This window comes from Callospermophilus lateralis, chromosome 8, assembly GCF_048772815.1.
Source record: "Callospermophilus lateralis isolate mCalLat2 chromosome 8, mCalLat2.hap1, whole genome shotgun sequence".
Classification (NCBI taxonomy): Eukaryota; Metazoa; Chordata; class Mammalia; order Rodentia; family Sciuridae; genus Callospermophilus; species Callospermophilus lateralis.
In genome coordinates this window covers 65,384,547-65,411,882 of record NC_135312.1, presented here as the reverse complement: position 1 = coordinate 65,411,882, position 27,336 = coordinate 65,384,547, and the positions used below count along the sequence as shown (strand labels likewise).

The 27,336-nt window shown below is 39.9% G+C and overlaps 1 protein-coding gene and 1 long non-coding RNA gene across 7 annotated transcripts in view; one reads left to right on the top strand and one right to left on the bottom strand.

The window, feature by feature from the left end:
- Wdfy3 (WD repeat and FYVE domain containing 3) overlaps window positions 1–17,209 on the top strand; it is a 260,148-nt gene extending 242,939 nt beyond the window's left edge. For all 6 annotated transcript variants that reach the window (XM_076865184.2, XM_076865186.2, XM_076865188.2 and 3 more), the window contains 6 exons: window positions 734–916; window positions 2,046–2,142; window positions 4,488–4,811; window positions 5,804–5,915; window positions 6,268–6,465; window positions 13,889–17,209. In XM_076865184.2, the coding sequence (XP_076721299.2) occupies window positions 734–916; window positions 2,046–2,142; window positions 4,488–4,811; window positions 5,804–5,915; window positions 6,268–6,465; window positions 13,889–14,012 (1,038 nt within the window). In that variant the 3' untranslated portion in view covers window positions 14,013–17,209. The remainder of the gene's footprint in view (window positions 1–733; window positions 917–2,045; window positions 2,143–4,487; window positions 4,812–5,803; window positions 5,916–6,267; window positions 6,466–13,888) is intronic.
- Window positions 1–27,336, bottom strand: part of LOC143406462 (uncharacterized) — a 40,003-nt gene that overhangs the window by 3,538 nt on the left and 9,129 nt on the right. Inside the window, exons 2-3 of the long non-coding RNA XR_013092195.2 lie at window positions 9,355–9,446; window positions 1,812–1,935 (exon numbers count right to left, since the gene is read on the bottom strand). This is a non-coding gene — a long non-coding RNA (uncharacterized LOC143406462). The remainder of the gene's footprint in view (window positions 1–1,811; window positions 1,936–9,354; window positions 9,447–27,336) is intronic.

The window sequence follows — 27,336 nt, the reverse complement described above, 5'->3', positions numbered from 1 at the left end:
TCTGAAGCCTATCTGGTGCTAGCTGACCTCACAGGGTCACTGTAAGGGTCAGACTTGAGAGAAAGGCCTTTCCTTCTGGCCTTTGGAATTCATGTTTTCATGAGTTATCAGCTCAGGGAATCTTAGATTTTATTAGAAGTAACTTACATGCCAGGTTTCTTTTTTCACCCTCATTCTCTCACCCTTCTTGTGAATGTGAATTTTAAAATAAGGTATTATGATGTTACCAAGATGTTACCATGTCATTTGTTGGAGAGATAGAACTTCCTGGACTGAATATTTTTTCTTCTACCCTATAGTGTTGGTGATTGGACTCAATTACTTAAAAGTCTGTGCGGATGAATTCCTCTAAATGAAAAGTATAAATAGAGTTTGTAAACAACAGGAGGAAGAAGAACATTTCGTCACCTCCTCTGATGACATAGTACTTTGTGGTGGAATGAGAGCTTGCTCAGCAGTGTGCTGGGCACAGACTTGCCTCTCATCTCCATTTGTGACCCCCTGACATAGCATCCACTCAGCTTTGAATTTTTAAAGAAGCCTCTTGAATTTTTAAAGAAGATCAGGATATATATTTTTAAGTCATTAAGCAATGAATTCTAAGTTACCTTAGAAATAATTCAGCCATTAATCTAGGGAATGAGGTGTTTTGAGAGCAGGCCAAAGATGCAATTATTTTTCTGAAACCAATATATAATATGAAGAGAATGAAAAGTCTTCCTTTATCTTGCAGGGGGACATTGTGTCCTGCGCTGGCACATACATCCATGTGTGGAGCATTAACGGGAACCCTATCATGAGTGTAAACACGTTCACAGGTTGGAGCCAGCAGATCGTCTGCTGCTGCGTGTCAGAGATGAACGAATGGGACACACAGAATGTCATAGTAACAGGACACTCAAATGGAGAGGTTCGGGTAAGTGGGCACAAAGAAGTATTTGCTGTCCTAGTTACCTGAAACTTAGGAAGCTGTTTAAAGTGTAAGGACACCTGTTCAGGTTGTGATGTTTAGCAGAGTCTCCCTGCTATTCACATGGGCTCTGGCTCATGCTCATCAGTTATGGTGAACATCAGAGATTGGGCCCCTTTTCTTCCTACTTAGTAGAGCTGTTAGTACTACTGATGGCCAACAGCTTAACACCAGAGATCACTTAACCATGATCCCCCTGCCACATGCGACTGCTCACAGTGTGAACTGTGTAAGTATTAGATTTTCAGCCTGTCAAATAATTTTGTAGGAAAAATGTAGTTAGTGGGAACAGTGTCTTCTGTACAGAGTAGCACAGAGCTAGACAATGTGTCCAGTGACCTCAGGCTTTTTCTGGGCCAGATCCCTCATGATTGCTCCTGAAACCTAGAAGCGGTGTATCTTTTTCTTAGTTTTCTGAGTCTGGCTTCTTCAGAAAAGAGAATCAACAGAGTATTTACCTTTGTAGTCTATGCAAATATTTGCATTTTTCTCGCTCAGATTTTTCTTTGTGCCTGTTTTTTTTTTCTTTGTCAAAGCAAAGAGCAGCTGATTACCGTCCTTCTTAGTCACAGTGCATGCTTAGAGACAGTGAGGCTGCCAGCCCACTCCCCTGCCACACCCTGTGCCTCAGACCGCAAGTGCTCGCGCATGCACATGCACTCCCAGAGTCTGCCTTCTTGAGTGGTATTCCAGGTTACTGGATTAGCGAGGTGTTATGAAAAGCTCCACAGCCAGATACATTTGGGGATCCTGCTGGCTATGTGCCTTCTTGGAGATCTGCTGTAGATATTTGTATATGCAAGACTCTTGAGATTTTTGTAGGAAACGGAAGTTTACTTACTTCGTTGAACCATGTTTTTGAACTTCTTTTCCACATTCATCTTTATCCACTCTGAAACAGTCGTTATGCAAGGCAATTCCTGCCACATTTGACAAGACACAAGGAACTCTGCATTGGTGCAATCCTAGAAAGGAAGTTATGTGTTTAACCTTGAGCACATGTCCTCATCCACTAACATGTACATCATTTCCTTGATCTGATTATCTACTTTTTTCTTTTTTTACTTAAATGTAGTTTTGGAGAATGGAATTTCTGCAAGTTCCTGAAACACCAGCTCCTGAACCTGAGGAAGTCCTAGAAATGCAGGAAGACTGTCCAGAAGCACAAATAGGTATTTCATACATTATAAAAAACATTTGGTCACCTTCTATATTATTCTTTTTATTATTATTATATATTTTTTAAGGTCACTGGGAGTAACTTTATACCACACAACATAATCAAGGGCCCAAGGTTGGCCATGGCTCACAAGAGCATAGTCACGGCTTGTTGTATAATTACTTTGGGCAGATGTGCCAGGGTTTCTCCAGTTTACTGCACACACTCAGTATAGCAGTGTCTTGTTGATTTCCACATTTCAAACTAAATTTAGGACAAACTTCCTAGAGGACCAAAGCTGTGGGCCTTTAGTTCTGAAAATACAAAGCAGATATGGAGGCACAGTGTTAGATAGTAGGATGACCTAACACCTCTGTTCCATGCCTGTTCTGCCTGCACCTGGCTGTTAAGTCTGGACAACAGAGTGGCATCATGTTTATAAACTATCCACAGAGCCAGGTCAGAATCCACCTTCAGTGTCCTCACCCAACACCTGCTTACATGGGGCATTAATTCAGGCTGATGCCTAGCAACCTGTGATTTACTATATATTATTTGTGAAACACTTTAACATTTTCCCATGAAATAAAGAACTAGGTGATTTCTATACAGAGTGACTAGAGTAATGCCATAAAACCAGGCAAGTTGTGCTTTGCATTAGTAATATACAGAGAAGCTGCCCCTCTAATGTAGAACAGTTGGGACAAGGGACTGACTGGAAAGGACCATGGTTTTAAGTTTGACCTTCCTATTGTCTGTGATTAATTTTTGTACACTGAGAATTCAGTGTCACTTTGATCACATGAGGGAGTTTCTAAGAGCAAAGACTTGCTATCAGAAAGATAGGAATAACTTCTCTTTGTAAACTGAAAATAGTCTTTCTGTGCCAGAAAAAAAAGGATCCTGGGAGTGGGACATTTTCACACTGTATTATACACTTGTCTTATGTTCATACATGTAAATTTCTACATAGACAATTGCACTTTTAACCAGAAAGGTCATCTGAATATTTTAAAAAGAACATAAAAATTAAGCTCAATTCAACAATTATTTGGGGGTTACCTGTAATGTGTGGGATAAGGAGTTAAGGGTTCAGTGAGAAGTGGTCACTTTTCCTTCCTTTAACAAAGCTCATTAAGTGTGTTGACAATGGAAGATGGGGATGGACAATGGAGATGGAAAAAGGGATCAAATTCAGGGTAGAGAGGTTTATATGTCATCTTCCTTCTCGTGTATTCATACTGTGGACAGAGTTAGGCATAAGTGGTAGAAAGGGGAGAGCTGCCCCTGGGGAGGATTGGCTCTGTCAGTGTGGCAGTGATAGGATTTGAAGATACTTGATTGGGTGAAAAGGAAGCAAGGAATTCACTGAGAATCAAAGCCATTTCCAAGATGACTTAGGGCTTGTGCTAATGATTGATTATACCTTAGGGCTCATGAGAATAAGCCATTGGGGTAACAGCTCCATTCAAATTAGTCCTAGATTCCTGAGAGTTAAAAGAAGCACACAATACATTTGTCCTGTTTAAAAAAAAAAAATCGGTATGCAGTGAGCTGGCACTACACACCCTCATTTGTGTGCTCTCTTTTATTCCAACTATATGTAAATACATAGTCTCGCATAGATTTCTCTTTTAGGAGACTATTACAAAGAGTGGAGAATTGATTGCAAAATGGCAATGGAAAGAGAAAGAAAAAATCCTAAATTGAACCTTTCCTCAGTAACTCCTTCATCAGTGTGGTCGTTTATTTATTGACCGCTTTAGGCAAGACACTGGGGTTGGCCCTTTCTGCTGTCTGGTAGAAAGAATGTCCAGGTGTAATGGTGAAGAGTGAGAATTTCAAGTACCTGAGAGGAATAGGACTGGTAAAGGAGTCCAGAAGAGGGAGGGAGTACCTTCAAGGGAAGGAATTGGGTTAAATTTTAGAGAAAGAAGTGTGAAGCTTTGGCTTACAAGACCGGCGATGGCCAAACACACATGCTGAGAAGACAGGTCTCCATCAGGCCGAAGGTGCGGGCAAACCCAGCCATGAGGAGGGGTAGAGCTGTGTGAAAAACACCTGAATGGCACATCTCTCTGGACTGGGGTTGGGAGTGTGAGGTTTTGGTCAGACTGTGAATGACTAAATGCCAAACTAAGGCCAGAGAACTCTGAAACTTTTCAGAAATTCTACCCATTGTTGCTATCCGAAATCTTGCTAAGTCTGGGTGGTTTTTTTTTTTTCCCTTTGGTTATACTTAGCTTAAAATATTATGTCTCTGAGTCTTATAAATGATAGGAAAAAAGATCAGTGGAACAAAGCTGGGTCTAATTGTGACGTATCTGCATTTTCTAATTCTCCCAATGCTTTACCCAGGGCAGGAAGTTCAAGATGAGGACAGCAGTGATTCAGAAGCAGATGAGCAGAGCATCAGCCAGGAACCTAAGGACACTCCTAGCCAGCCCAGCAGCACCAGCCACAGACCTCGGGCAGCCTCCTGCAGAGCTACAGCCACCTGGTGCAATGACAGTGGCTCTGATGACTCCAGGCGCTGGTCCGACCAGCTCAGTCTAGATGAGAAAGATGGCTTCATCTTTGTCAACTATTCAGAGGGCCAGACCAGAACCCATGTACAGGGCCCCATTAGCCACCCGCATCCCAATCCCATGGAAGCACGAAATTACAACAGATTGAAACCTGGTAACTTGAAGTTTGTTATCTGTTTCTTGCTTACTGTGTGAGGGTTAGTTGACCAAGTAAGGCCTCCCTGGGCTTCATCTCTGAGGTGTTCTGTGACCTGGGCTACCCACAGAAAAAGGATTCTTATAGTTCTTCATGTGTGAAATGGATTTAGAGAATCTGACCTGCTAGGCATTTTTTAAATGCCAAAAACTTCATTCATTCAGAAATTATGAAAGCTTATGAAAATAATCAAGTATTACAAGAGGAAGTGAGGGGAAAGGGGAAAAAAAAAAAAGGGGAGAAATGAACCACAGTAGATGGGGTAGAGAGAGAAGAGGGGAGGGGAGGGGAGGGGGATAATAGAGGATAGGAAAGGCAGCAGAATACAACAGACACTAGTATAGCAATATGTAAATCAGTGGATGTGTAACCGATGTGATGCTGCAATCTTTATATGGGTAAAAATGGGATTTCATAACCCACTTGAATCAAAGTGTGAAATATGATATGTCAAGAACTATGTAATGTTTTGAACAACCAACAATAAAAATTTAAAAAAAGAAAAGAAAAGAATCTAGTATTAGTTACAAATAAATAGATAAAGCTGGGGTTGGGGTTGTGGCTCAGTGGCACAGTGCTTACCTTGCACATGTGAGGCAGTGGGTTCCACGTAAAAATAAATGAACAAAATAAAGATATGTGTCCATGTATGACTAAAAAAAATATTTTTTAAAAAATAGATAAAGCTACATTAGCAGGAAGCTTTACCTAGAGGCAAGGTTTTCAAAATCATGCATTGCAAGATTTTCTCCTTCTCTTCAGTTTCTTGTTTGGAATGAGACACTTTCTGACCTGACCCACAGGCTTTCCCTGCATTCAGGGAGGCCATGGCTGGAACTGGAAAGGCTACTTGAGCTTATATTGAGGCACCCTACCTCTTCAGGCCACCAGGTATAAGTGTATCACTTCTCAGTTTGGTGTGTCGTGTTCTTCACTTCTCCCCACTCCAGGGTACCGGTGGGAACGGCAGCTGGTATTCAGGCATAAGTTCACTATGCACACAGCCTTCATTCGAAGGGACAACACACACCCAGCTGAAGTCACCGCACTTGGCATCTCCAAGTAAGTATCCGTCTTCTACCCTACTTCCTCCAAGTTTCTTGCATAGCCAGGGTACACATGTTTCAGCCTTGAGGAGAACAGATTTCATACTCATCCTCTGTAAAGGAAACTTGCCTGTGTGTGGATTTAATTTAATTTGGGTTTTATAAAACATCACCCTCTGTGTTCTTCAAAATACAGCAAGGTTCAGTTCAAAGAAAGTAATGGAAAAGTAAATTCGGGCTCAGTACTATTTCTGTCTCTTCCGACATGTTTTTCCTGAGGGAATTCAGGGGTCCCTCATGACCCTCACCGCTCCCACCCCAAAATACACCCCAACACTAGACCAGAGGCCTTCTTGTGTCTCCTACAGGGACCACAGCAGGATCCTCGTTGGTGATAGTCGAGGCCGAGTCTTCAGCTGGTCTGTGAGTGACCAGCCAGGCCGCTCTGCTGCTGACCATTGGGTGAAGGACGAAGGCAGTGACAGCTGCTCCAACTGCTCTGTGCGGTTTTCTCTCACAGAAAGACGACACCATTGCAGGAACTGTGGACAGCTCTTCTGCCAGAAGTAAGATGAGACATGTGCTTTTTGAATGCTATGGATTACACTCTAAGTCCATTTGTTATGCCCTGAGTACAAGTTCCAATTGTTCTGCTGTGCCTACTGCATTATACTCTGCTAGTATAAACAGTGTTTTTTTCTATTACTATAATTATGAAATATTCCTATCATAAAAAGTACAGAAATAGTCATTAAAACGCCTGGTCACCTGTGACTTTGAATGCAGATATGCTGACGTTTCATGTTTGCTTAGGTGTGTGCAATGCAGGTGCATAGAAATGGTATAAGTAGACTTCAGGTCTTCTCTTCCCCTTCCCATTAATACCCCTTCTGCTCCCCATGTTTTTACTTTCATGAGCAACTGTTACTTCTATAAACTTTGTTACATAAAATTCTTTTCTCAGCCTTCTATTGCATGTTGTCTGTAGCCTTGTGTAACTTTTTTACTTAATTTTTAAAAAATTCATTTGCACATACAACTATTATACTGAAGTATTCACTTTGCTGCCAGGTATTTCATTTTTATGATTGTATGAAAACTTACTTCCCTTTTGATGGCCTCTGAAGGATTTGGGTTTTTTTTCCATTTTGCACATACTACAAATAATGCCACAGAGTGTGTCCTTGTAAAGTGTCCTTCTAATGCACAGGCTGCATCTCCTCTAGAGAAGGAATGGAGTTGGCAGAACCCAGACTTTGTCTTGGGCTTAACTTGCTCTTGGCAAATTACTCTCCAAAACAGTAGTGCTAGTTTATACTGCTTCTAACAAAATGTGAAAGTTTTCCAAATTCTTAGTCATGCTCACTATTGCCAAACCTTTCTCCTTTTGCCAATCTGATAGGTAAGGAAGTAGGCTTTGTCATTTTAATTTGCAATGCTGGCGAGGATGGACATCCTGTCTGTTGACATTTGGTGTTCCTCTTGGCTAACTGCCTGATTTCCTTCCAGGTTCAGTTGTCTCTTCTGTTTTCTTTTTTGTTTGTTTGTTTGTTTGTTTTCCTTGAGGAATTTTTTGTATACTTTGGGCTCCACTCCTTTTATATATCATGAACATATCTTCTGCCATCTATGTCTTGTATTTTAACTCCATGTATGATTTTTTTTGTTATACAAGGTTTTAATTTTGATGTGATTGTATTTATTATTCTGTATGATATTTTAATTTTTATATCTTCATATTTCTGTGTCCTGAGATCATAAAGATAACTTTATTTTCTTTTAATGGGTTTGAAGTTAACAGGCATGCTGGTGGCTATAACCCCAATGAGACTGAGAGAAGGGTGGCAAGTTTGAGGCCAGCCTCAATAATTTAAAAGAGATTCTGTCTCAAAATAAAAAATAAAAAGGGTTGGGGATGTAACTGGGCTTCACTTTCCAGTACTGCAAAAACAAACAAAAGAAAAAGATTTAAAGCTTTTACAATTTTCGCATTTGGGGTGTGACATGAGCCAGGGAGTTTTGTTTTGTTTTGCTTTGTTTTTTTGCCCCATAAGAAGAGTTGGCTGTGCTGCAGCCTTGGATCTGGACATTTTCTCTGTTGTACACTGATGTCCCCCATGTTCCCTGCCAGGTAACAATGTACTTTCATGTTTACACTGCCTTACTCCAGCAACTTTTTCACCGAAAACACATTATCCCATATTGAAGAATCTTTTTTGAAGCAGTTGTGGAGGTTGTATAGGGAGCACTGGCTCGTTGGTAAGGGCATGGCCTTTCAGTTGACTTTGATCAAATGCTCACTGGGCTGCCCTGACCTCAGGCAAGTTGCTGAACCTCTCTGAGCTTGTTTCTTCATCTGTAAAATATTTCCACAGTGACCCTCCCCTCATAGAGATGCTGAGAGAATTGAATGAGCTCATGCATGTTTAAGTGTTGGAAAGCACCAGGTACAAGTCTAGCACTATAGATATTCCATAAAATGTATCATAATTTTTTATTTTTTTCCTTAAACCTTTTCTCTTATGCAGTCTGATTTGAGATGATGTCTCCAAAATGTTGCTCCAGCATTCCTGATAGAAACTATCTGAGATTGGCAGAGGATCCTGTTGTGTGGCTCTGTGCTATGATAGGCCTACTCTACAAACCTAGTAACCTAGGAATTACTGATAACACCCCCATATGTATTCTGGTATACATCTGTTCTTTGTAGTGTTTAATTTCATAATATTGTCTAAAAATAGGTAACTCTTTAAATTATCCATTCCTATTAAGTGTTAGATGGAACTGTCTGGGGATCATTGACCAAACAGGGACTGGTTGTGGTGAAGCAGCCAAAGCAAGAAGCTGTCCAGGAGGGCACAGCCTGCCCGTAGTCTTCATGCCCTTCAGCTGCTGACACCTGTCGACATTCCTGAGAGTTTCCATAGAATCCAGAAACTCCCTAAAAGCCCTTAAGCCTGGAGCATTTAATTTATACTCTGAGCACTTAGATCAATGGAGATCAATATAAATCTCCATTTTCAATTCTGCAAAAATTCAAACTTAAAGTGATTTAATGCCACATACAGTATCATATCCTGCTTTATTCCAGGAATAGCAGCTCTGAATACTTTTTTAAGGTTATGAACATATCTTAAGTATTGTCTACTTAAAGGAATTCTGTCTACCTAAATAGAAAATGAGAACATTTGGACCAGACAAGAAAAGCCAAACTACCTATTTCTAAGAAATGATTATGGTGCTGGGAGTGTAACTCAGTGGTGGAGTGATTACCTAATGTGCATGAGGCCCTGAGTTCAATCCCCAGTACCACCAATCAAAAAAGAAAAGAAAAGAAAAGAAAAATGATTTGAGAGTAAATCTATCAAAATGTTTTAAGTCAAGGAACTTGTTTAGGGACCAAAGTGTCTTTTAAAATGGGCACAATGGCTGAAAAAAGGTTATTAGCTACTCACCTCCTCCTCTTCTGCCTCTTCCTTCTCCAAAAGGAAGAACCAAAGCAATAGGTATATGCCTGCATGTTGAGGTGAGTGTCCCTAAGAGATCACTGAAAATCAACAGAAGAAAAAACAGAAGCTTCATTAACATCCAGAGACCTGGGACAATATAGTAAGAGAAACAGAATCTCCCAGCACCTGCCACCCCAGCTCCATAGCAGCAGGGAGGAGTCTCCCCTCTACAGAGGTAATGATGAAAGAGGGAATCCTGGTAAACTTGAAGTGCAGATGCTGGCAATCTTAGGTATTATAAAATTGCACAGTCTTTTCTAAATATATAAGAAATCTGAGATCTGCACAGTAGCTTGATTTTCATAAAAAGAATTCACTATATCTCCCAGTGAACCTTAACATACTATAGCCAGGAGTCATCTGAATAAGGGACCTATTTATTTGTCATCTGAATTTGGACTGCTCTAGGGTCAGAAATACATACATATTCCTTTCTCTGGACCTCTACAAATATTTCACTGCACTGGTTCAGCAAGTAGTTGCCTCACAAACTAAACTTGGCTGAGTAGAGTGAATCTGAAACAAACCTGCTGAGAGCACTACACTATAAGGAACAGGTGTTGCAACACAAAGGGTGCCATCTTCAAGAACTGGGGCGGGTTGTGTTAGGGATGTTTCTTCCAAGACCAGGGGTGTGGTCAGATAGATGTGCATGGTTTTATAGGACTGCCAGGATGAAATCAGTTGCCCACATGATTCCAGCCATCGCTCCTCCCAGTGCCCTGAATGGGCACTTGATACTAACAAGATAGAGAAAGAACTCTGATTCCGCTGCTCCCCCTCCCACAGGAGTCTGATGAGATCTTGAGCAAGCCATGCTCCAGCTGTCACCCTGCTTCTGGTGCATGTAGCCTAAGAATGTTGGAGAGAAACTTTGCCCAGCACTGGCCATGTTCCATTTTCGCTTGCTCCAGCAAGCACTTCAGCTGAGAAGAGTTTTGCCCAACTTCAGCTGTAACCCACTGATGCTTGAGCAGGCACTATAGTTGGAAAAATTGGGAGAAAAACTCAGCTATCACCCTGTTCCCAGATACACATGGCTATGGCAGGAGCACGTGAGGTCTCACTTCAGAGTAAAGCATGACCACAGTAGCAGCAAGGAGGAACACAACACCTGGTATGCCCCACTTGTATGAGTCACCACAATCAGTCACCACAATACCTTGTCTGATGCATGACAACAGAACTGGGTGTGAGTGCCATAGAGGAGTGTTGTGATTCTAGCTCCACCTCTCCCCACAAAGCCTCTGGGCTCTCACCTGTGTCTTCAGTGGGAGGCTCCTAACCACTGTGGTACAGCTGCTGCTGGAGACCCTTACAAATACCAGAGCCAACATCAAGAATATCTGAGAACTACTGGGCATGGTGTTTGTTTCCCAGCACCTGGGAGACTAAGGTAGAAGGATACCAAGTTTGAGGCTGGCCTAGGCACTTTAGGTAAGATACTTGTCTCAAAATCTATAAAGGGCTGGGGATGTAGCTTAATGGTTGAGCACCCCTGTGTTAAATCCTGAATATCAAAAAAGCCGGGCATGGTAGCACATGCCTGTAATCCTAGTGGCTTGGGAGGCTAAGATAGGAGGATCTTGAGTTCAAAGCTAGCTTCAGCAACAGCGAGGTGCTGAGCAACTCAGTGAGACTTTGTCTCTAAATAAAATGCAAAATAAAGCTGAATAAATTAAAAAATAAACTTTTTAAAGTGCCTGAGAAACCCCCATCAACACATAGGAATCATCACACCTATTTAGGAATGCATCCTACACACTACTGTCTACACCACCCATACTTGAACTGATGGAGTATCCCTATCTTTGTATGACCTGCAGAGACAGCAGGTCATACTCTCTTACTCTGATATGGTACACACTGTGCCCCAACTCACTAATTACAGCTATAGGAGCTATAGGGCTATTATACTATAGAGTGAAGCTAGAAATAAACTCAATATTGCCTACCAAACCAATACCCCAAGACTTATATTCAGCAGAAAGCCATTTACTAAGAAGACCATACCATAAAAGTAGTAGATCTCAACTGTGCAGATCTCAACATAGGAACATAAGGAATATGAAGAAATAAGGTGATATGAGACCTCCAAAAGATGATAACACTCTAGCAACAGATTCCAAAGATATCAAAATGGATGCAGTGTCTGATGATGAATTCAAAAGAATTATTTTTAAAAGCTCTATGAGATCCAGGAGAATACAGATAAACAGATGAACTCAGAAGGTAACAGTGCAAGGATGAATGAGAAATACAGCAAAAAGAGGTTTTAAAGAACCAAACATCTTGGAAATGAGCTTAATGAGTAAAAACATTCAGTTGAAAGTCTCAACAACAGATCAAGCGGAAGAAGGAATATTGTAAGTTGAAGACAGGTCATATTCAGACAGGAAAAAAATGACAATGAAAAGAGTATTCGGGATCTTTGGGACACCACTAAATGGTCGAACGTCAGCATCACTGGTACATCTGAAGGGGAGGAAATAGAGATTTTAAAAAGCCTACTCAATTGAAATACTAATAGAAAACTTCCCTAATGTTGGAAGAGTTGGACATCCATGTAAAGGAGTCACAGAACCTCAACAGACATGAGCAGTGTTTTCCTATTACCAAAATCTGACAAGGTATAACAACAAAAAAGAAAACTATAAACCAATATCCCTGATGAACATAGATGTAGATAGAAATATTCAGAAAAATACTAGCAAAGCAAATTCAACAGCACATTTTTGAAAATTCATATCCCACAATCAAGTTGGTTTTATTTCAGGGTTTCAAGGATAGTTTAACATGCACAAATCAATAACTATAATATATCACAAAAACAGAAAAAAAGAATAAAATCATATAATCATCTTAATAGATGTAGAAAAACATTTGATAAAGTTGAATAGCCCTTCATGATAAAAGCCCTGAACAAATCAGGTATAGAAATATAATTCAGTAAAGTCTCTGTATTTGAGAAATTCCACCATCATCATGCTAAATAGGGAAAAACTGAATGTATTTCCTTTAAGATCAGGAAAAAGACAAGGTATTTATTCTCACACTCATTCAATGTTTTACTAGAAATTTTAGCCAGAGACACTAAACAAAAGAAAGAAAAGTCACATAAATAGGAAAGGAGAAAATCAAATTATCACCTTTTTCAGGTGTTAGAACTGATATTTAATGAAGTTGCAAAATACAAAATTAACATACAAAAATCAGTAGCTTTCTTATACACCAATAATAAATTTGCCAAGAAAGAAATCCTGAAAGCTAGCAACAGCCAACAAATGTATGAAAAAATGCTCATTAGGGCTGGGGTTGTGGCTCAGTGGTGCCACAACTTGCCTAGCACACGTGAGGCACTGGGTTCAATCCCCAGCACCACATAAAAAATAAATAAATAAATAATACTGAGAGAATGAAGAGATAAAGAACTTTTGTACATTGTTGGTGGGAATGTAAATTATCATAGCCTGGAAAACAGTGTGGAGGTTCCTCAAAAAACTAAAAATAGGGCCACCAAACGATCAAGCTGTCCTATTCCTGTATAGACATCCAAAGGACATGAAGTGAGCATACAAAAGAGATTTGGATACCCCTCTTTATAGAGGCACTATTCGTAAAAGCTAAGATATGGAATCAGCTTAAGTGCCTGTCTACAGATGAATACAAAATGAATACAGAAAACATATATATGCACAATTCAGCAATAAAGAAAAATGAAATTGTGTCATTTATAGCAAAATGGATAGAACTGAAGATTATCATGTTAAGTGAAAAAAACTCAACACAGAAAGGCAAGTATCATGTTCTTTCTCACATGAAAACTAAAGCAAACAAAAAAAAATTTAAAAAGCTGACCTGAAAGAGTGACTACTAGGAACTGGGAATAGGAAGGGTGGCGAGGAGTGGGAGGTTGGGGGCAAGTGAAGGAATGGTAGATGGATATACTCAACACTCACTTATGCACGTATGGAAATACCACAGTGACTGTCATTAATATGTACAATTGATATGCATTGCTAAAAACAGATAAAAATAAAATGGACAATTAGTCTTCTAATTTCCAAGGGGAAAAACTTCCCTTCTGTGTAAAGACATCAACATACCGCCCAAGAGCACAGGCCTGGAGAACCAAGCAGACAGCCTCACACTGAGTTCTTTAGATCCTTGGGTTTCATTAATTTGGAAAATCTTAATTCTGTTTTTTGTTTTCTGTTTTCTAATTCTCTAAAATCAAAGAAATGCCTTTCCTGGTATAATATATTTTTTCATAGGCTGAAACAAATAATGCATCATCTCTTCTGGTTCCTGGTCAGCCACAAGATCAGACAATATTATGGCTTTGGGCATTCTCCTGGCATTGCATGCACCTTGGCCTCGACCTACAAGCCTTTCATTCAGTTTTTAAATCACTGTCCCTGGCCCAATGATCATACAGAGAGAACCTATAACTAATTGATTTTTTTTTCTTTCCTTTTAGGTGCAGTCGATTTCAGTCAGAAATCAAACGCTTGAAAATCTCATCCCCGGTGCGTGTTTGTCAAAACTGTTATTATAACTTACAGCATGAGAGGGGTTCAGAAGATGGGCCTCGAAATTGTTGAAGATTGAAAAGCTGATTAGAGACCACAGACCCCTCTCAGATTCCCCTGTCACAGCTCGGAAGGCATCAGAAACAGTCTCCGTTTACACATCTCTTCATACCACATGGTTGAAGTGTTGAATTCAAAGGGATCATTGAATAAACGGGTGTAGAGTACAGTACCGGGGCAGACACTATTCAGGTGGACGGCGCAAGAAGAATACGAGGTGGTTCCTAGGAACAACATTTTCAATATCCAGTTCTCCCTGATAACAGTAGCTGTCTCCAAGAGAAAAATCCTCACTTAATAACTGTCTTTTCTTGCATCTCATTTTTATAGAGCTATCCATCCTTATTTGGAAAAACCAACAAAAACAAAAAAGGCTTTTAGAAAATGGTTGTAAATCTGACTCCTTTGCAAGTAACTGTGTATATTGTAAATAGGTATAAAGGCCTTTTTTTCTAAATAAGGACCTAACTGCCTGTAACATGAGACTTCAAACTAAACCACTAACGCAAAGAACTACTTATGGTTTGTCTAACATCTCTCACTTACCAACTGATTATAAATGTTTTTTTTTAAATTCTCAAAGACATTATCTGTGGTTTTTTTCTTTTCTTTTCAAACCCAGCCTGTGTGCCTGATGTCATTTCTTTCAAGTTGCCCACAGTATCTCCACTTAAACTAGGCTAATAACCAAAATAATGTGGACCTTCTTTAGGAAACAGTGTGGGAGAATAGAAGTCCAGCCGTGAGATAACCTGGAAATATTAGGGTGTCTTGTACCTGGCTATGCACCACCTCAGTGTTGCTCTTATGTAACAAGGCCCCTTAAACTTGTGTGTGGACTGCTGTTTGGTCAAGGCATATATTCTTAGTGTTGCATAAAGGTGGTCAGGTGACTGATGTAGTGCAGGAAGCAGCCCTGCCTCAATTAATGGAATATATTTGCATGTGACCCCAAATTAGCTTTCTTGCATAGAACATAATAAGTATGTGTCTTTGGTGATACTAATGTTCTACTATAACATATTTTCAAAAAAAAAAAAAGGTTAAAAAAAGTGTACAGAATTAAAATTTAAACCTGTGTAAAACTGGATCATGTCAGAACTGCTTAAAATTAACCTTTACCATTTAATGCCATCTACCTGAAAATGGTGAGATTTATACTGTATCAATGTCTATTTTTTTGTTTTTGCTATGAATATAATTACAGTATTTTAATATTTAGTTATTTAATTTGTTCTACTAGTTGGATACAGAACACACAAATCCAGGGGGGGTTAAAGCTGGCGGGGCTTAAGAGATAAGTTTAGTTTACAGAAAAGAAAGGCTTTGGTGGTGGGATTTTTTTAAATGTGTGTTATGTACATAAATATAAATATATATATATAAAATCAAATGAAACAATTACTCTAGATTTTAACATTTTCAGATACTTAGTAATAATATTATGAACAATTCTAAAAGCCCTGTGATTTGAAAAATGTGGAATCATTAATGGCCCCAAAAAGGAAGGACAGGCCTTCACACCCTCATGGAGGCATCATACAAAGGACAGTGGCTTTGGCTATCCCAACTTTTCATCTTTAGGCCCTGGTAACAGGCACACTTATGCACTAAAATGCACATATATGTACATGCATTCAAAACTAGGCATTTGGTACAACAGTGATCTTGTACCTAATGGGCTGAAACCAGCTTAAGAACATATTTGTTCTTCCTGATAACTAGGTCTCCAAGAGAAATAGAAAGGCTGCTTTAGTGCCTTATGCTACTAAATTTAAGTCTTTATTTACCTAAGTTTGAGCCTACAGTCTACTTATGATTACATATCAGATCTGATTAAAACACTTCCATTTCTAAAAGTTCAGATACACTTGTTAATAAAAGGATTATTGGCATTAATAATTTCACTTGAAGAAAAGTCGTGTTCTGTTTTCCTTTCTGTGTCTCACTCCTCACCCCTCCCCATCTCCATCTTATTCCCATTCTAGCAAACAATGCTGATGTTCACCAGTTGCAGAAACTGTGCTGTCACACAGTACCGGGCTGCCTGCCTGCCCTCTGGATGCATTGCAGCAGTGTTATTCTACACTTTTTAAAAAAAGAAGCACCCTCCTTTTGTCCACGACCATGTTTACCCCATATCCAATGGCAGAGGTGTTCCTTAAAGACTTGAATATAGGAATGTGTGTGTGTGTAGTCACTTAAAGGTTATAACTGTATGTAGTCCAAAGTTATATGGGATGAACACTTTGAAACTTTCCAACACAACTTCCATAATAGAAGGTGGAAACCAAAACCCTCATGATAGTATTTCCTCTGGCAGCTGGTGCTGTGGGCAACTGTTTTGTTCAATCTAGTTTATTTTCCTTTTGCTTCCGAGGCAGAAATCATAGAATCACTCACACATACAAGTACACTCACGCACATAAACTAATTGTTTCTCTGGGTATCTTCTGTGTTCTATGTAAATTTGTTTACCAACACATATTCTCAGTGTGTACATCCACCTTTGTGTGGTCTGCATTCTTTCTCTGCAAGTACCTCACAGGGCTCCTGCCTGATCTTCATAGTTTTATTTGTTCATCCATCCTTCCCATCCACCCACTTATTTGTCCATGTACTCTAACATTTGTGTGTAGTGTGCAAGTGTAATGTCATGCTTTTTTGAAGAAGAGAATAGCTGCCCATAGCAGCCATCCGTCTGGATAATAGCAAAACACTCTAGATAAGTTATTTTGCACTTTCTTATGTATAAAGTTGGTAGAAACTTATTTTTGCTTTGTATCATTTAAATACATTTTGTTTTGGTAAATGAACTGTGTATAAAATATTTATGCTGTTAAAACTGTTTTTAGAAAGTATTTTTAATTTCAGCAAGTTTGGTTACTTGTTGCATGACTATTAACACAGCTGACTTTTTGTGTCAGTGCAATGTATATTTTTTGTCCTGTTATTAACTTGTAAGCCCTAGTAATGGCCGATTATTTGTACAGCAACAGAAGTAAATTGAAGATACTGGCTAAGACTGGATTGATTGTGGACTTTTGTACTATATTGCAGAATCCAATATCTGTTTTTTTGGTGGATATGTAAAAGGCCTGAAGAATTCCTATCTAGTGTGCAATCTGTGATATCTGAATGTTCATTGTATATCTGTCTCTGATACAAAAAGGTAGAGTAACACAATTACAATACATGATTAAATGCAATAGTCCAGGTACTTAAGTATTTTTTTTTATTTCAAATAAATACCTATTATTTACTACACACACACACACACAAAAACTGTTCAAGTTGTTTTAAAGTCAGTTCTTCAGAGAAAAACAAAAATGAGATTTAATAATTTCCTAAACTTTGTACAGTGTTTTCCTAGTTGTGAATATCTCTTTTGTCTCTGCATAAGATTTCAGGGATGTTGACTTCAAATTCTAGATTGAGCCATCCATAAAAAATAGGTTTCCTACATTCTGAATTTCCCAATTATGCTGGATTCCCAGGGCAGTTGACTGTGGGAGTGGCAGTAGAAAGAAGCGAGTGGCTTTTGAAAGACATAATCTTCAAGTTTGAGCCTATCAAAAAAGATTTTTCTGCATAATTTTGCTTTTTTTTTTTTTTTTAACCCTCATATTGTAAAAAGTCCAGCAGCTGCTGTCGTCAGCTGGTCTTTGGTGTTAGAACTCAAAATCCATTTTATTGTTGCTTTATCTGGTTTTCAAATAGCCTTCCCAGGAAAGGAAGATGTAGACGACACTTAGTTTATTTAGATGGTTTTTGATGATTTCACTTTTTCTAAAGATATTAAGTTCATTTTAAGCTTGAACAGTCCCAAATTTGAAGCTATCGTGTACAAATTACACATCAGTGCAATTCCGCATAAGAAGCAGAAGATGAATGCCAAGCACTTCTAAAACCATAGCAGGCCGGGTGTGGTGGTGCATGGCTCTGGTGGCTGAGGCAGGAGGGTTGCAAGTAAAACACCAGTTTCAGCAACTTAGTGAGGCCCTAAACAACTTAGTGAGATTCTGTCTTGAAATTTTTTAAAAAGGGTTGAGAATGTAGCTCAGTGGTAAAGCAATACTGGGGTAAATCTCCAGTGCCAAAAAAATAAATAAAACCATAGTGAATTCTTCAAAAGTAAAAGGTTAGTGGTGAGAGAAGGCCTAGGGCAGTTCCCATGTCTCCTTGCATTATTACTCAGTCTCTTTGAGAAGGGTTACATCAAGGATGAACATGGCAGAAAATCTCAAATGCAGAAATTCCATAACTAGAATGTGGAAAACTAGAAGATTTAAAAGAATAAACATACAATCTTTAGTAAGTCTTTTCAACCATTTCCTTCTCATTTTCAGCACATTTCTTCCCCATTCCCCATTTTTGCCCATTTGGAGCAGCAAAGAGGCTTCATGGGATTGGCCCAATGTTGCTTAGTCCTTTTGCTTGATGAATATTCTCATCTTCCCCTGCCCACCGCAAAACTCTTTTTATATTTGTTGTTTCCTCTTTTACTAGAGATGACATCAAGCCCTGCCATCACAGTGAAAGATGGCACGGTAACTTGAAGAACCTATGGTAGGAATTAAGACAGAATGCAGTTCTAGCCAGCTTGGGAAGCTTCCTGAAGCTTCTTTTCAGTGCTCTATCAGGTCTTCCTATGTCAATGCCTGCCTGAGACCATAGCAAGGGTTTTAGATAGTGCCACTTTAAACTTTGTAGTTTTAGGCCCCCGGTCCTTAAAAATGTTATAAGGACCCCAAACAGCTTTATACAGTTTGTATTCATCAATAATTATTGCAGTAGACATTAAAGCTGAGGATATGATTTATATATTTTTATATATATATATATATATATATATATATATATATATATATATAAAATGAACTGATGAAAGCACTATATGTAAACATCAATTATATATTTCTATAAATTACTTTCCAACAAATAAATTGGCAAGAGGAGTAGAATTTTATAAGTTTGGAAATCTTTTTTTTTTTTTTTTTTTTTTCGACTTTGTTGAGCTTAATTTATTAAAGGTTACTAAATGTTTATAACAAATATTTTAAGTCAAAAAAGAGGAAATGAGCCGGGTGTAATGGTGTACGCCTATAATCCCAGCAACTTAGGAGGCTGAGGCAGGAGGCCATGAGCTCAAAGCCAGCCTCAGAAAAGTGAGGTGCTAAGCAATTCAGTGAGACCTTGTCTCTAAATAAAATGCAAAACAGGGCTGGAGTGCCCCTGAGTTTAATTGCTAGTACCAAAATAAATAAATAAATAAATAATGAAAATGATAACCTTGTCACCAGATTACTTACTTACTCTGGGCCACCAGCCAAATCTCTTGCAACTCAACATTACCCATGAGGGTGCCATTGTGGTGGCCCTGGGTGGGCATAAGGAGATCAAGTGGACAAATCCAGAAGCAGGAAGAGAGAGAAAGGAGAGCTTGAGGCACAGGGCAATTTCTCAGGCCTTACTAAGCTCTGAGTTTTAGCCCAAAGCCAACCCAGTCAGCCTCCCTTCCTATCAGGTCTTTCTAGTTCCTTCTTTCTCTTTCCCCTCTCCCTAGCACCTCTTTGACAGCCATATCCTTTGGAATTCTCAGGTACACTTGTGATACTCACCAGTCCAGCTAGGGGTGTATCCAGATTTTGTGGAGGAGGCAGCTCATGTAATTGGGGGAAGGTTAGAGAAATCTATTTTTTTTTAATTAATTTTTAATGTAGGTTGTTCAAAACATTACATAGTTCTTGATATATCATATTTCACACTTTGATTCAAGTGGGATATGAGCTCCCATTTTTACCCCATATACAGATTGCAGAATCACTTCAGTTGCACAACCATTGATTTACATATTGCCATTCTGGAGTCTGTTGTATTCTGTGCCTTTCCTATCCTCTACTATCCCCCCTCCCCCCTCCCCTCCCCTCTTCTCTCTCTACCCCCTCTACTGTAATTCATTTCTCCCCCTTATAATTTCCCTCCTTTCCCCTCACTTCCTCTTGTATGTAATTTTGTATATCCCTGAGGGTCTCCTTCCATTTACATGCAATTTCCCTTCTCTCTCCCTTTCCCTCCCACCCCTCATCCCTGTTTAATGTTAATCTTCTTCTCATGCTCTTCGTCCCTACTCTGTTCTTAGTTACTCTCCTTATATCAAAGAAGACATTTGGCATTTGTTTTTAAGGGATTGGCTAGCTTCACTTAGCATAATCTGCTCTAATGCCATCCATTTCCCTCCAAATTCTATGATTTTGTCATTTCTTAATGCAGAGTAATACTCCATTGTGTATAAATGCCACATTTTTTTAATCCATTCGTCTATTGAAGGGCATCTAGGTTGGTTCCACAGTCTTGCTATTGTGAATTGTGCTGCTATGAACATGGATGTAGCAGTGTCCCTATAGTGTGCTCTTTTTAGGTCTTTGGGGAATAGACCGAGTAGTGGAATAGCTGGATCAAATGGTGGTTCCATTCCGAGCTTTCCAAGAAGGTTTGGAAATCTTTAATGTCTAGTTTAACAGTGGATTCTAATATCTGCTTCTACAATTTATTGTGATACTTTGTTTTGATTGAAGCAGATGAAGAAAATCCAGCCTCATAGATAAGGGGAAAGGAGAACTATTTTAATAGCCTTTTCAGATAATTGTGTCCTAATACTTTTAGGTTTTTTCATAGTTTAAACTTCTTAAAGATGGGTACTATAGAGAATCTGAAATTAAGCCAGGCGCAATGGCACATGCCTATAATCCCAGCAACTCAGGAGATTGAGGCATGAGGATTGTGAATTCAAAGCCAGCCTCAGCAACAGCAAGATGCTAAAAAACTCAGTGAGACCCTGTCTCTAAATAAAATACAAAATAGGGCTGGGGATGTGGCTCAGTGGTCAAGTGCCCCTGAGTTCAATCCCTGGCACACACTCCTGCCCCCCCCCCACACACACACAAAAAAAAAAAACTATACGGAACCTGAAATTGGACTAATGAACTTTTCATACTCTATTAAAATTCACTGGTCTGACTTGTACTTTGTATCTTTGCTCATCCATAATTTTATAGCATCATACATTGTTAACAAATATTGGTTCGCTGATACAACAGTGAACTATATGACTACTACTGCAGTGTATGCACATCTTCCAAAGGTTGACTATATAATAACAAAAATCACATTATATATATTAAAATATTACAGCCATCTCAGGAAATTCTAATTTATATAGTGTTGGATACACATTTTCAAATAATTTTGTCTTTCTTAAAACCTAAAATTTTATCATTTACAATTAAGTGCTGTTTACTCTTATCTCTGAAATAACAAGCTCACTTTGTTAATTGTCAAAAACATTTCTGCCACAGGGCCATAGTCTGTCACTGGGCTAAATCTCCAGTGCCCAAAAAAAATAAATTTTTTTAAAAAATTTACTGTTTCAGTAAAAATGGGTGCTCTTCAAAAAATATGTGAGACCCCACTTACAGCTCAGGCACACAAGTACAAATTTTATTGCTTCTCGAAGGCTTTTTTTTTTTTTTTTTTTTTTTGCATACCAGGAATTGAAATCAGGAGTGCTCTACCACTGAGCCACATCCCCAGCTCTTTTTCATATTTTATTTTGAGACAGGATCACGCTCAGTTCCCTAAAGTCTCACTAAATTGCTGAGGCTCGCTTTGAACTTGTGATCATCCTGCCTCAGCCTCTAGAGCCTTTGGGATTACAGACATGTGCCTCGGCACCCAGCTCCAAGGACATTCTTAGGGGAATCAGGTACTTGTTTATTTTACTGAGAGTGCTTGGTGATGAAGAATATGATTACTGTTGCTAACAGTTTGATGTCACTATCTTCATCACACCAAGATTCTAGCAGTTTTACCTACCATTGCTCTTGCACCACAGTATAAACATCAATTCAATGAAAATGTAAATGAGGTTTGGTATTATTATGGAAACAGTCTTCATCTTGCAGCTCCTCTGAAAGGGTCTTAGTATCTAGTGGTCTAGACTTCAAGAACCATTAGTCCAGGGAGAAGATGCATGAGATGCTCCCTAAACTGAAGAAGCATGCATATAATTGCATTTGGTAACTAACTTCCTAAGCATACACCTGGAGCACTCATTGAAACCTGCCAGGTACACAAGACTAGGCCCCATCACACTGGACAGATGGGGTGGCTGCACCCAGCTACAAAGGTATTACTTCCACAGCTCCAAACCTCAGAGAAACAAAGAACACATTTCTGAGGTACTGAGGTATCTAAGGAGGACATTTTTAAATTACATTACTAAGTCAAGTCTCTATACTTTCCATACTGTAAAAGAACTTTAATGTTACCGAAAGCTTGGTCCTTGTCCCAAATGCTAGGTTTATTACTTTGCTAGCAAAGGAGAAACACAGGGGACTCCTGTCCCAAAGGCTGTGATTCTCCCCATCCGCAGGAACAGGTGGTTTTTAAAGAGGTGATTAAGAGAAAATGAGATTAAGGAGGAGAAATCATGAAGGAGAAGATCAGGGAAAAGAAGATCAGGGGAAAAGTTAAGGAAAAGAAGACCAGGGAGAAGAAGATCAAGAAGGAGAAGGTTAGAGAGAAGAAGGTTGGGAAAAAGAAAAAAAAAAAATGTAAGTTCCAAAGCCCCAAGGGCTACAGTCAAGACATGAAGTGAGCCCCTGTTACATTGATATTATTCTTTTAATATCACACACAGTTCTAACAAGCATTATATACTGGTTAGTCTGGGACTTGAGTTTCTGTTCTACCCCTTTCTATGTGTGAACTTGGGTGAGTGACTTAAGCTCTCCATGTCTGGGTTTGCTTATTTAAAAATGTTGTATTATGACAGCTGCCCCCAGAGAATTGTTATATATAAGGATTATATCTGGGAATACATATAGGGAAGGTAGTGCCTGACAATATGTTATAGTGTTCATTTCAAAATAGGAACGTAAAAGAAATGATGTACTGAGACTTTTTTCAAAGGCCAGAGCAGCAGAAGCTCATCTTCACTCAGATAAACAGAGCAGAATGCTAGGGCAGGAAGAGCTCTAGGAAGTCAAGCCCAGGCCCTCCTTTGGCACAGGGAAGGGTTCACGGAGGGGTTCACTTTCCCAACACTGCATTCCCAGTTCTGTTCCTAAGCTTCCCAACTCCCAGGCCCATGCCCTCTACAGGTAGCTCCCAGCTTGCTTTCCCAGTTTAGTTTTTGAAGACAACAGTGAAAGTGTGATTAGAATGTTATTTCAGTATCATCCACGAATGAGCACACCCTGCCTTATCGAGAGAAAAGAATTGGTACTTCAACCTTGGCCTTCAGCTATCATGCTTCCTGCTCAACAAAGGCACAGTGGTTGTGAGCTGCATTCCAGGACAGAACAGTTATTTAAGGAAAAACAGCCTGTTCACGATCTCGCCTTCAAGCACCCCAGCTGACTTGGAACAAAAGCTAAAACCTAAAAATGCTACTTCTGACTAGGGGTGTAGCTCAGTGGTACAGCGTGTGCTTAGTATGTTCGAGTCCCAAGTTCAGTCCACAGCACCAAGAAAAGTCACCGGAACACATGCTGTTTCTGCTCATTAAAAACAAAACAAAACAAAAAAGTCACTCCTTCACAAACTGATTGTAGAGAATATACATAATGGAGCAAAGTTCAACGTAGCCTATGGTTATAAACTTAAAGGTCATTTCAGTCTGATTCTGCCAAGAGGAAGAAACCAAGTTATGCCAAAGCAAAGTGTGCTTGTGACTCAAGTTCAAAGCCCCACATTTAGATGTTTGGGTTTTTTTTTTTTTTTTCTTTCTTCTAATGTAGCAATTTCTGTGTTCATGCTGCTACATATTCAGCTGAACCCTGAGCAAAGTGACAGGACTACCCTCTTTGAGAACTGTCTAGCCTATAAATGAGAGTCTTGCCTTTGGGGAGGTATAAGTGGTAGAATGTTGAGAGCCACAGCCGAAGGGGCTCCAGCAAACTTTCAGACTGCCAGCTGATGATTGGCTCACAGTGGCCCCAGCAACACCTAGCTGATTGGCTCCTCTGTGGAGATGCTCATTGAGCTGTATCCCTGCCCTTTCAGACTGCCAGCTGATGATTGGCTCACAGAAGCCCCAGCAACACCTAGCTGATTGGCTCCTCTGCGGTGATGCTCATTGGGCTGTTTCCCTGCCCTTTCAGACCACGGAGCTGCTCATTGGGGGACTTTTTTGGCTCCGCCCATGCGACCCAGCCAATCGGCCTCAAGAGCAGGAGGATTGTGGGAGGAAGAGGTTGTTGGGTGTGTGTGGCTTGTGGGAAGCCGGTGGTGGCAGTTGGGCTCTGAGGGTTTTTTCCTGAGGAGCTGTTTTGTTTATCTTGTGTGGTTCTAAAAATAAAGTTAGTTTCTTTTGACAAGTGGCTCCTGAATTGTGCCCAGCCAGACTGCGGCATTTGGTGGCTCGCACGGGGAGCGACTGAGGGTAAGTAAACCGCTCGCCCCTGAGGGCAGGGTGAGAGGATGGGGAGCCATTTTAAGATTCCTCTTTTGTTTTGCTTCATTTTTGTTTTAAGTTGCCTGTCCCTGGAGATGAGTGAGACGGAAGAAAAACCGCTCACTTCTGAGGAAAAACTATTTACGTCTGAGGAACAGATAGGGAGAAAGGACGGATGCACATGTAAGGAGGATAGAAAGGTTATAATGATTTTGTGTGGTTCCATTTTTATTTCATTCTGTCTCGGTTTTGTTTGGCGTCATCTTGTTGGGTTGTATTATAGTAGAAACACGGGATCAGAAATTAGTAAAAAACAAACCGAAAGAGTGTTAAGTAAATTGTTAGAGGAAGGAGGCATCCCAGTAAAATCAAGAGCAGTCAGGGCATACGTTGATACAATGCAAAAATGTAGCCCATGGCTTTTTAAGGAGGAGTTGTTAAGTATATCACAATGGAACCATCATGGTGAAGATTTAAAAAGAATAGAAAAGAACAGCCCAGGAACTCTGCCAGCTGGCACATTGCCATTGTGGACGTTCGTATCTTGTTTGCTTAGTCCAAAACCTTCAATTCAGACAAAGGTAGAGGAAGGAGAAGACATATTGATTCAAGTAAATGAGGAGGTCTCTCAAGTTAGTCAGAAAGAGGAAAAGATTCAAGGAAAAGAGAAGGTCTTTCGAGCTAATCAGACAGAGAAAGAAAGTTTAGAGCAGAAAAAGCCATCAGGGGGAAAGTTACAAAAGGAGACTGCTACTAAAACCTTTCTATCACCAGAGGGCTTACGTGTCCAACCAACAGCACCACCTCTACAGGAGACTGCTACTAACACCTTTCTATCACCAGAGGACGTAAGTGTCCAACTGACAAGGCCACCTTCATATGCTGAGAGGCCCCCAACCCCCGCAGTGGATAGTTCAGATCCTGAGACAGGATCTCAAGTATTAACATGCCCTGTATTTGAGGTAGGAGGGCAGCGAGTTTACCATACTTTAAATTTCAAAACAGTGAAGCAGCTAAAAGAGGCTGTGACAACCTATGGTCCTCAAGCACCCTTCACTGTAAGCTTGGTCGAATCCATTACCAACTTGAACATGACGCCAGCAGATTGGGCTAATATGTGTAAAGCTGTGCTAAATGGAGGACAATACCTGTTATGGAAGGTTGCCAATGAGGAATTTTGCAAGGAGACGGCTAGGCGAAATGCAGCAGCTGGTTATCCTCAGAGAAATCTAGATATGTTGTTAGGAAAGGGACCTTATGAGAATCAGCAGCAACAAATTGCATATGATCCTGGTGTATATTTACAAATTGCTGTAGATGCAGTTAAGGCATGGAAGACTTTACAAGGACATGGAGGTTTACAAGGTCAATTATCTAAGATAATACAAGGAACTAATGAATCTTATGCTGAATTTGTAGATAGGCTTATTCAAACAGCTACCAGAGTTTTTGGGAATACAGAACAAGCAATGCCATTAATAAAACAACTGGCTTATGACCAAGCGAATCGTTGGTGCAGAGATATCATTAGACCATGGAAACATGAAGATTTAAACACATATATTAAATTATGTAGAGACATTAATGAACAAGAGCAAGTCATGGCAGCTGCAGTAAAACAGGCTTTAGATACCAGAGACATTAATGAACAAGGGAAAATTGTGGCAGCTGCAGTAAAACAGGCTTTAGATGCCAGAGACATTAATGAACAAGGGCAAATTGTGGCAGCTGCAGTAAAACAGGCTTTAGATTCCAGGCCAAGAACATGCTACAATTGTGAACAAACAGGACATTTTAAAAGGAATTGCCCCATAGGAGGAGGGTTTAACAAAACTAGGTATCAAAGGAGTAGAATACCGGGTATTTGCCCACGATGCCGTAGAGGGAGACATTGGGCTAATGAATGCCGTTCTCAAACCACCATAGAGGGTACTCCATTATCAAAAAACGAACAAGGACCAAGTGTTTATCCACGATATCGTGGAGAAAGGTACTGGGCTCCATTGCCAAAAAATGGACAGGGGGGCCCAATGCTCCGGGGCCCAAAACCACAAATATACGGAGCACTGGAGGAACCCAGCAACCCCATCAGGGTAGTGCCCAGGACACATTGTCCATCAGATCCCTCATCAGACAAACCAGAGGGAGCGCAGGGTTGGACATCTGCGCCTCCGCCAGATCAGTACTAACTCCAGAGATGGGAGTTCAAATCATTCCCACAGGGGTGAAAGGACCTCTTCCCAAAGGAACAGTAGGCTTATTATTGGGACGCAGCTCTTCTACTCTAAAAGGACTTATGATAAGTCCTGGGGTAATTGATCCCGATTATGAAGGTGAAATAAAAATTATAGCCAGTTCTCCAAATGGTATATCAGTAATTTCACCAGGAGATAGAATAGCACAGTTACTAATAATACCAAGCCTACATGATAAATTTTCCAGTCGTGCTATAGAAAGAGGTTCCAAGGGATTAGGCTCCACAGGTGTAGATTGGGCTATGCTGTCTTTAAATTTAGATTCTCGCCCCATGCTAAAACTAAATATTCAAGGACATGAATTTAATGGGCTACTGGATACAGGTGCAGACCTTAGCATCATCTCTCGTCAAGAATGGCCAAAACATTGGCCATTACAACAAGCCACTCAAACGCTTCGAGGCCTAGGAGTGGCGACTAATCCCCATAGAAGTGCAATGGTATTAGATTGGAAGGATCCTGAAGGATGTGAAGGAACTATACAGCCATATGTATTGGATTATCTTCCTATAAATTTATGGGGACGAGATGTCCTAGATCAATTAGGTTTGACATTAACAAATAACATCAACCAAAATGCACCCACTATTATGACTAGACAAGGTTTTAGGAAAGGAAAAAG